The sequence below is a fragment of the Ananas comosus genome, linkage group 5 (genome assembly GCF_001540865.1).
Source record: "Ananas comosus cultivar F153 linkage group 5, ASM154086v1, whole genome shotgun sequence".
Lineage (NCBI taxonomy): Eukaryota > Viridiplantae > Streptophyta > Magnoliopsida > Poales > Bromeliaceae > Ananas > Ananas comosus.
In genome coordinates this window covers 8,889,352-8,900,523 of record NC_033625.1, presented here as the reverse complement: position 1 = coordinate 8,900,523, position 11,172 = coordinate 8,889,352, and the positions used below count along the sequence as shown (strand labels likewise).

The following is an 11,172-nucleotide window of genomic DNA, read 5'->3' as shown; positions in this document are numbered from 1 at the left end:
GATACTAAAATAAAAATTCGGTAAGCTATAGGGTACTAAAAATAAATACTCGATAAATCACCGGGAGGTTAATTTCTGAAGTTTTTTTTTATATATTTTAATAGAAAGTAAAAAAAAAATAAAATCAGAGGATACTAATCAAATTAAGTGATACACTTTAAATTACAGATTACTAAAATAAGAAAATACTAAACCATAGGGAGGATTTTTCAAGTTTTTTTCTATCTATATCGCCCTCCTGGACTAAGTCCACCGCAAGATTTTTTGTCCGCCACAAAAGACTTCGTCTTTTTGTTACTGCTATAATATTCTACATGCGTACAGTCACTGTACAATTCCTAAAATATTACGATTTAGTCCTCAAACTCATTCAGTGGGGGGGAGAATATGCATAACAACCTCCCGAACTCTAGCTCCGTGTAAAACATGACGTTCAATTTTGACAAATAAACTTGCTAAACCTTATGAAATAGTTTAATAATAAAATTAAGTTTCTCAATCCAAGTTACTAATTAATAGTACCAAAGTACGTAGTTCTGATCGCATGTCTTCCATATGATTTTATAACAACATCAAAATAAAAAAAAAAATCTACAGTTTCTTCTTCTAGTTTTGATAATTATACATAAAAATTGAAGAATAGGATGAACCAGTTGCCTTCAATTTCTGTTGCTATCTTTTTAATTATATATATGTGAGAAATAGCAAAAAAATCTCTGTGTTAACTTGGAAGCTTTACAAGATTATATGTACGTACGTAAGATATACGATCAAAACAGTTGTGTAATTAATAATTTCAATTTAGAAGAAAAATCTATTAAAATATATTTGATAGCTTTTAGGAGGCCTAAATGCCAAAATTTGAAAGTATCGATGTCTGTTTGTAATAGAGTTTAAGCTCATAAGGATATGTAAATTGTTCCATTAGAAAATATTATCAACAGGTCTAATATTTTACTAATTTAGTTGCTATATATTTTTAATTATTTCATACATGCAGTTCAAGAGTGTCACATATATTTGCTAATATATCAACAATCTATGGAAGCATCATATATATATGGGGAACAAAGCTTTTTTCTTTTTTCTTCTACTAAAGACTTATCTAATTTTGCATTTAATTCAAATTAGCCAGTTAATAATTTCTAGCTAGAGTTAATTAATAAATCTACCGGTTAATAAATAGTGATCAGTTAATATCAAATCCCCACCCCCCCTCAATTACTATGATTCTTGTATTATTAGGTATATATGTTATGGTTTAGTGATGATTGATAGTTAAAAAAACATCCAATTATTCATAACACTAATATTTCATCCATTTTCTTATGAAAAAGATATTCCACAGTAACAAAATCACTGGGTGTCATATCGATCTTTTCTTTTTTATGGTAGCCTCGATGCATGGAAAGTGCTATACATATTTAGAAAATAAAGTTGGTTTTCAATTGAAAGGAAATTAGGGACCACCGATCAAGTTGCAATGTACGCATATGTTCGAGATAGTACAAAAACTATATATTCAAACATATATATTACACTTCTCTAAGAGTTAATCACAAACAATTTAACTAATCACCTCCAGGCAATCAATCAATCAAATTACAACCCTTTAATTTGAACATTTTATGCTCACTACAACAACAATAACAACAACAACAACAACAACAACAACAACAATTAAATCATGCCTAAAAATCTCAAATAAAATCTCAAATAACCTAATAATTAATGAATATATGTAGCTGCCTAGAAACTTCTAACTGATGAATATTGTAATCAAGTATTTTGGTTCATAATTAAGGAGGAAAAAAAGAAGAAAAATAGAAACAATTCAGCATATTCAATTAGTTGCTAATTAACTCTCCTCCGTCACGGCCGTTGAATCGGCGGTTCCTTGGCCGCGAGAGCAGTCTCCCTCGTCTGATGAAGAACTATCGTGATCGCGAGATGATGATCTATTCCTCATCGAAGTAAAGAGGGATCTTTGGCTCCCACTGGTCTCGGAAGAACCCATGCATGGCCGCCTATCGAACAATCTTAGCCCTCCACATTTTGTATATACTCGGCACAGGCTAAATTCTCTTCTCAACTGTAGATATAAGCATAACATGCTAAGATGCATTTATTGTAAAGTGATTTTCGTGTGCATACATATATACATGCGCATATATTCACAGAACAAAACAGCTTAAATTTTGGCTAGATGCAAATAAGTCTATTATCTTATAACATTACCTTCTGTATACATGTATATATCTAACATGTTTCATGTTTTAAAACCTGGGGTTTAAAAATCCACATTAATTAGCATCTTTAGCCTCTTAAAGATAGAAACTAAGCGTGCATATATATATATATATATATATATACTCAATCCTCCGATATTCTGCTGACACTAAAATAGAAACAAAACGACAAGATTTAAGGGACATGCCATTTGTTTAATGAAATCAATAAATCAAAGAGGAGAAAGTTATACTGCATTTACAAATTTAAAAAGAATAGGTAAACCCCTATATATGTTAATTTAATTTCAAGGGTTTATATAGATATGTATATTTTTTATAATTTAATTTCCTTAATTATAGATAAATTAAAGACTATATATTTATGTTTAGGATACCTTGGGAGAGGAAGTGAGAATGGCTATATCTTGTTCTTGATCATCAAGAGCTCTATAGTCATTCATCTTCCACTTGGTTTTAGTTCCCGAAGGGGCGCGCCCTTGGTAGAACACCATCGCCTTCTTCTGGCCGATGGGGCGGCTGGTGGCAGCGGAGTAGACCAGGCTGGGAGAGCCTGTGGCCTTCCAGTAGCCCGACGGAGTGGTGCGGCTCGGCCTCCCTCCTTGCGCTTCTCTCTCCTGCATGGGGCAAAAGAAGAACCACTGCTCGCACCCGCCCCCTCTGCATGCTTCTCCTGCTCTCTCTGCATATACGTATATGTATATTCTTCTTAATTAATTTTGGCAATAATAATCTATGCATGGGACGGTGCAAATTAAACATCTACTAAAGAAGAAGAAGAAGAAGAAGAAGAAGAAGAAGAAGAAGAAGAAGAAGATGATGATGATATTAATTAATGTGCCATTAACCTGCAACTATATTTAACAAAGCATATATATTTAACAAAGCATAAATAATTTTGAAATTCGCTAAAAATTAATGAGCTCAATTAATATATACGAGCCCGGCCATATCTGAAATCGGAGATTCCAACTTGAAGCTTGTATATATTAATTCTATTGTTGCCGCGCGTGCAAGGAAATTAAAGCCGTCGAGAGATATTATCGTACTCCGTCATTTCAAACGACGTTTAATAATTTGTACAAAAGCTAGCTGTAGTAATTAATTGGCCAGACCACAGGCAGGCCAAAATGGAGAAGAAGGAAGGAGAATTAATGGAAGAAGAAGAAATTAATCAATCGGCTAGCTAGCTAGCTAGCTAGCTATATATATATATATATAGTAATTAATATATCACCTGGGAGGTGCTCCGGATCGACGCCATAGACGTCTAGGACGGGAATCACGCGCTCGATATCCTCGGTCCTCTCGTTCTCGAGCTTGTTGTGGAGGTAGAAGCCCAGAAGCTCTTCTTCCGTTGGATAGAAGCAGAAGCCGGGTGGGAAGCTGCTGCTACTCATTTTGTTATATAAAGAGACCTTTATTATTTCTCTCTCTTTCTCTCTTTCTCTTTATGTATGTATCTCTCTTTTTCTTTCTCTTTAATTTTGATCTTGTTATTCCTCTACTAGTGATATATATATATATATGTAGAAATGTGTTGGTAGTGTACAGTGTGAAGCGACAGCGGCTGCTTATAGGAAGTTTTCAAATGGCGTGGAGGGGAGCGCGTGGAAAAAAATTTTGAGTGCGATGAGGTGGACGACTTGGTCATGACATGTACTTGGCTTGCACTTTAATTTGCACTATATATTCCCCTTTAATTTTTGTTTATATATATTTTTTCTGTATTTTTAGATATTAATATTGAAGATAAATACCTTTTTTTTTTGTTTAATCTTTTGACCGTATCTTGATTGTTGAATGCAAATCCTAAAACACTGCTCTTCTTATATCGAAATAAGTTATTTATTAGCGATTATTTCTGCTTAATCGAAGATTTTCTTATACCACAAACTAAGCTAGGAGTTTGGTAAATTTTACCTCCTTGATACGTCATCCATGATTTGATATAACATACAGTACAGTTCACTTGAAAAATAATATATTTTATTCTAAAAATATTAACATGAAGTTTGAATATATATGGTATGCCTTTGTAGGCATTTAATCATATTAATTCCTTGTTTACCATGTAGTACAAGTTCGTTAAATAAATGAAGGAGATATACAAAACAAGATGTTTATGCAGCCACACAGAAATTTAAATTAATTTTTTTTCTATTTTAGGAATTTGAAAGCTTATTTAAAGCCTGCTCACCCATTAAAACTATATAGCCTTTATCTTCTAGTATAAATATTTTTTTCCTTCTATGGAAATAAATATTTAAAAGAAACAAAACTAATAAAACAATCCATCACTTCCCATAAAAACTCCATGTTGAATTATATAGGCCAATTTGCATTAAAAATCCACTAGTTTTGCGTTTTTATAAAAATGGGCCATCCTTTTCGATTTTGTAAATTCAGACTGGATTTTCAGCCGCTTAACCAAAATGCCCCTGATTTATATCCGCCTATCGCGTGTTCCTTGAGATATATATACCCTAACGTACGGTCCTGACGAGCATTAAATGCACTCCTTACGCTTTACGCAATCTCGCTCTCATCGGAATTCGAACCATATCGGCCTCGTTATTCACCAGCCTCGGTGTTTGCTGTTCGGTTTTAAAAAATTATATTTGCTGACAAGCTACATGACAATAACTACACGGCCGGCAACAGCACGGCGGATTTCTCTTCGCCTCACATAATCAAGTAGAATGTATACGTTACTGTACGGCCTCTATAGCGAGTATTAAATGTGACCTGCGCGGGAAACGCAATCTTCGAAATATCGGTCTGTGAACCAAATCTGCCACGCTATTCGCCGGCCGCGTAGTTCTTGTCGTATAGTTTGTCAGCAAATTTAATTTCTTAAAACCGAACAGTAAACACTGCGGCTGGTGAATAGTGGGACCGATTTGGTTCACATTCCGATAAGAGTGAGGTTAGGTAAAGCGCAAGGGGTACATTTAATGCCTCTCAGGATCGTACGTTAGGGTATACGTATCTCAGGAAAAACGCGAGAGGTGGATATAGATGAGAGGCATTTTGGTCAGGCGGCTGAAAATTCGGCTCGAATCTGCAAAATCGAAAAAGATGACGCACTTTTGCAAAAGCGCAAAACGCTTCATTTATTTATTTTAGAAATAAACTTTCCTGGGAATGTGAATCAACTAAGATTCAAACTTGAGACCTCGAGTACAAACCACCAAGCTCTTTGCCACTTGCGCTAGCAACTATTCATTATGTATATTTTAACTTTTTAAATTTTAAGTCTTCTATTTTAAAATTTTAAATTTAGATACTAAATTTAAATTTTTAATTTTCAAATATCAAATTTTAAGTTTTAAAATTTATAGTTTTAAATTTGAAAATATAAATATAAAATGAATTTAAAAATTTTAAAAATTTTAAATTTAAAATTTTAGAATTTAAAATTTAAAATATAAATTTTAAAATTTTAATTTTTAAATTATAAGTTTAATTTTTAAAGTTATATATTTCGAATTTCAAACTTTATTTTTAAAATTTTTAATTCTTAATAAAAATGGATATATTAATATTTATATATTAATTAGTAATGATATTTAGCAACAAGTATTGCTAGTTTATTATATTTAGCGGCATTTACTAATTTATACTGCTAATTTATCCTATTTTATAACATTAATAGTAAATTGCTACTAAATAATTAAATCTAGCGGCAATTATCAAGTAATGCTGCTAAATATATTAATTAGCATGATTTAAATAAATATTGTGGAGCAAAATTGCGGCATTTAGCAATAAGTGCTACTAGTTTATTACATTTAGTGTTATTTTTTATAAAATGTTGGAAACTTCAGCGGTATTCACTAATTTATGATGCTACTTTATTCTATTTTGCAACATTAATAGTAAATTGTTACTAAATTATTAAATCTAGCGACATTTATCAAGCAATACTGTTAAATATATTAAGTAGCATTATTTAAATAAATGCTGGGAGTAAATATCGCTAAATCATAAATTTATTATAGTATATATATATATATATATATATATATATATATATATATATATATATATNATATATATATATATATATATATATATATATATATATATATATTTGCTCTCTTTCTCCCACCAGCCGCGTGATTTTGATGAGATTAAACCATTCTCCATGGCCCACAATCCCTCTCACTCGTTTCGTTTGTTGCACCATTTTCTTTCCCTTTTTTCTTTTCCTTTTTTTTTTTGACCTCGTCAGCTACAGCTTATTCTAGGTTGGCCCCTCAACTTTATTTCTCCATCCCCCTGCATATTTTTATTTTGCTATTATGTTAGTTATATTTTTATTTTTCATTTAAGAAGCTGCTGTTAAATAGGGTTACGAAATACTATAATTCTCATTAACTAAATTTAAGAATTATTAAATTCATGAGTGATTTTTCCTCAAGTGTAATAATGTTAATTAAACACTATTTTGGAAATAAAAATTACAGCATGTTACAATTAATATCTAATAAAGCCATTAAATTTTAAAAATCTAAGTCAACGACTAATATGTAATAAAACCATTAGATTTTAAAAACTAACTCAACTGGCTAAAATAAAATTCAAATTCAAAATTGTTAGAATTTAAAATTTTTTACTATAAATATTCAAACACTAGTTTATGATAGCTAAAAGCTTAAACAATTGTTCCGTATGAAGTAATTAAGAGCATTAAGCTTTTAGAATGCACCATATACTTGGCAACATTTCGTTTGGTTATAAGCGGGGAATAAGTCCTTATTTTCCCACTTGTACCCGAACACCAATAATGGTAATCGAGAATAGTAGTTGCCCTTTTACGGGAATAAGCTGGTATTATCTTGGAACAACTCTTCCTCCTGGAACAAGCTTAATTAAAATCTAAATTTAATTTTAATTATGATATTACATCGTTAATTAATCTAATTAATATATTTAAGTCATTGTCTATTGCTTAAATAATAAATAGTAAAGTAATTAATCAATTTATTATTTATTATTAATTAACTAATTGAAAATTAATAATTTAATATGTTTATCCAATAACCAATATTTATATTGATCAACCATTAATGTTTTGACTAATCTAATTAATGTCTTAACGAATTATCTAAACACTAACTAATTAAAAAATTAACTAATTTATAATTAATTAATTAATTAATTAATGTATTTCTCCATTATCTTATCCACTATTCATAGCTGAAATATTTATTAGTTTGTTAAGTTAATTATTATTAATTAATATTTTGATATTAATTAATTAGGTAAAATTTTATATTAACTAATTAGATAAAATATTATTTAATTAATATTTTTATATTAACTAATTAGATAAAATATTATTATTATAAACAGTATTTACTCTTATTAATTCTCACTATTACAATCTAATTATTCAAACTTTTTTTTTTCTTAATACCCAGAAATAGCCCAATTTTCATCTAAATACAAAATAATCTTATTCCTTCTTATATCTGAACTTATACGTATCACTTGAATAAATAGTTATGACTTATATCCGAATCAAACAAACCTAAGGGGTCTCAATACAATGTTTCTTTATTTATTTATTTTTTTTTCCCCTTAAAAAGTTCTTTTGTCAAGTAAAAGAGTTGACCTCGTGGGCATTGTACCTACGCTTTTTAAGTTCTAATGAGTCAAAGGCAAAAAAAACATTATTTCACATTAAGCTTAAATCGTGAAAACCGCGTACGTCTCTCCAATCGCTCTGCTGTTCCTAGTCCAATCTAAAAGGCCATGCTTTTTAGTAATCTCTTCCGTAAACATGATCCACCACATCTTATGTATAGATAGGGATGCAAACGGGGCGGATCTCGGGGCGGGAGCCCCGCCCTGCCTTCCGCCCCGACTAGCAAAATCCCGCCCCATCTCCGGCCCCAAATCCGTGACTGGTTAAAAAATACATCCCATAACCCGCCCCGCCTCGTAACCCGCCTCCCGCCGGCGCCCTGAATCCGCCCCGCCAACTAATATTTTTTATAAAATTATAATATTATTAATATTTTGTAAAATATAAATTAAAATTTTTTAATAATATTATATTATAATTTAACAATATGAATGGTAAAAATTAAAAATATCAATCACAATTCAAAACAAAATTCAAATATTTCAAATACATTAGAAATGAGAGTAATAACTTATTTGTATTTTAAACTTTTTTTGTAAATATATTATTTTTTTGGAATATTTTTTAAAAATACAAATGATATTCGGGGCGGATTCGGGGCGGGGCGGATTCGGGGCGGATTCGGGGCGGGTCAAAATTTTTCCCGTTTCCTGCCCCGAATCCGTCTCGGATCGTAAAACTTACCCCATTTCCTGCCCCGAATCCGTTTATTTTCTCCCGTTTACTGCTCCCGTCGGGGCAGATCGGGGCGGGAGCTCCACCAACCCGGATCCGTTTGCATCCCGCGGGTTACCCAAAATGCCTATAGCTTAATGGGTACCCACCCGTTTTACCTATAATTTTTTGGGTTTGAAAAGTTGGTACCCATACTCGCAAATTTGCGGGTAACCCGCGGGCACCCACGGGTATGGGTCGAGATTGCCAGGTCTAGATGCACGGTTAATATAATAATATAAAATAACAAAAGTTATTATGTGATGATAAAAGAAAAATATTCTAATTAATATTATATTTTTTTAACAAATAAAGAAATATACTATCAATCTTAATTATAGTACATATTAAAATACAAAAGCTAGAGAAACAAAATTATGGACCGAACTAAATACTAAGGTAAAGAGCAAAATTCAATCATGCTCTATTATCTATGAATTGATGTGCAAAACAATTTACATTTATATATTAATGTGCAAAACAAAAAAAGAACTCAAGTTGATATGAAAAATTACAAATGACATTAATATTTAAGCATATAATGAGATCAATTAAACTTTTATGTTTGACACAAATTAGAATAAGCACACGTATATGAGAGATATACCAACTTCTAAGATTCAAATATATATAGATGTTGGTCTTCAAGAAAATATGAAGGAAAAAAAAAACTTTGTTGCATGAAGATAGAAAATACTTATTCCAATAGCAATATAGATAAATTGTTAGATAAGTAAAATAATAAATATTATAATATTAGTGAAATTTTTCAGAAAATAATCTAAATTTATTTTAAAAAAAAAATAACAGAGTTGAATTGTTGAAAAATTATAATTTTTGAAATAACATGAAGAAAAATAAACTACTTACCTATTTATAATTTGATTTAATGGTGTTTAATAGTGTTTCCTAATAAAATTTTAGTTAGTTGTATATATAATTATAATAATAGTGCTTAATAGTGTTTTCTAATAAAATTCTAGTTAATTGTATATATAATTATATTTAATTGGTATAATTTGATTTAATTTTATTTAATAGTGTTTTCTAATCTATTTACTAAATTGCTATTCTATATTTGAGTTTGACACGTGGCAAATATATAGAAAGACACGTGTTAGTTTTACACCAAAAGATTCTACTTTAGTATATATGAAATAGATTATATTTAATTGGTATAATTTGATTTAATTAGATTTAATAGTGTTTCCTAAAACAATTGCTATTATATATTTGAGTATAATTATTATAATAATGTTTAATAGTGTTTCCTAATAAAATTCTTGTTAATTGTATATATAATTATATTTAATTGGTATAATTTATTAATTGGTATAATTTGATTTAATTTTATTTAATTTGATATAATAGTGTTTCCTAATATAATAAAATTCTCGTTAATTGTATATATAATTATATTTAATTGGTATAATTTGATTTAATAGTGTTTCCTAATTGTATATATAATTATATTTAATTGGTATAATTTGTAATTGGTATAATTTGATTTAATTTGATTTAATAGTGTTTCCTAATAAAATTGCTATTCTATATTTGAATTTGACATGTGGCAAGTATATAGAAAGCCACGTGGCAGCTTTACACAAAGGGTTCTATTTTAGTATATAGTAAATAGAATAGATGTAAATAATTGTATTTAATTTGATTTAATTTGATTTAATAATGTTTCCTAATTGTATATATAAGTATATTTAATTGGTATAATTTGATTTAATTTGATTAAATTTAATTTAATAGTGTTTCCTAATATGATTCTTGTTAACCTAATGTATAATTATATTTAATTGGTATAATTTGATTTAATTTGATTTAATAGTGTTTCCTAATTGTATATATAGTTATATTTAATTGGTATAATTTGTTAATTGGTATAATTTGATTTAATAGTGTTTACTAATAAAATTGCTATTCTATATTTGAGTTTGATACCTGGCAAGCATATAGAAAGCCATACAGAAAAGGTTTTACTTTAGTATATAGTAAATAGATCAACCAATTACATTACGATAAATCTGATTAAAATATTTAAATTAAAAAATATTATATTTTATTCGCAATTATAAAATAGAATGATAAAAATTATCAAAGTTATTTAAACTTCTACTAAATGATAATTCGCCCTTAAAAGTTCAATATGTTAAAATTCAACACCAAATATTCAATATGGAAGTGACCAAATATAGAAACTAGCTTGCGATCTACGCTGTGGAGGCCAGATTGGGCCAAGTCAGAATTGAGGCTCATGGATGATTTGTCAATATGCTTTGAGGGAGTGTTTGGTTTCTTAGAAAAGTGTGCAAAATTGTTTCGGAAAAAAAATGTTTTTCATAAAAGAAAATCTTTATCCATAGTTTTTGTTTCTGGAAAGAAAATTTGAAAAATGAAAAGAGCAATTTTTTATGAAACCAGAAATATTTTTCTTTTTCAGAAAAATTACTTAATTTCCTGAGCAACCAAACGGCAAAAAATAGTTTTCCAATTAGAAAACTATTTTCTGCGGTATTTTTTTTTCGGATAAAAGTGATTGGTTGT

At 29.4% G+C, this 11,172-nt stretch overlaps 1 protein-coding gene across 1 annotated transcript; it reads right to left on the bottom strand.

Moving 5' to 3' along the window:
- Positions 1,547-3,720, bottom strand: LOC109710777 (NAC domain-containing protein 90-like). Its single transcript, XM_020233531.1, has 3 exons — positions 3,487-3,720; positions 2,627-2,931; positions 1,547-2,092 (listed from the first exon to the last, which is right to left on the bottom strand). Exons 1-3 carry the CDS (start codon positions 3,647-3,649, stop codon positions 1,859-1,861), a joined length of 702 nt encoding a protein of 233 aa, XP_020089120.1. The 5' UTR covers positions 3,650-3,720; the 3' UTR covers positions 1,547-1,858.

Excerpts from the sequence above, each read along its gene's own strand:
- LOC109710777 (XM_020233531.1), bottom strand. The coding sequence starts at position 3,649 with ATGAGTAGCAGCAGCTTCCCACCCGGCTTCTGCTTCTATCCAACGGAA. Across the intron at positions 2,932-3,486 it reads CGATCCGGAGCACCTCCCAG|AGAGAGCAGGAGAAGCATGC; the intron begins GTGATATATTAA and ends ACGTATATGCAG. Across the intron at positions 2,093-2,626 it reads TTCTCACTTCCTCTCCCAAG|TTGAGAAGAGAATTTAGCCT; the intron begins GTATCCTAAACA and ends TTATATCTACAG.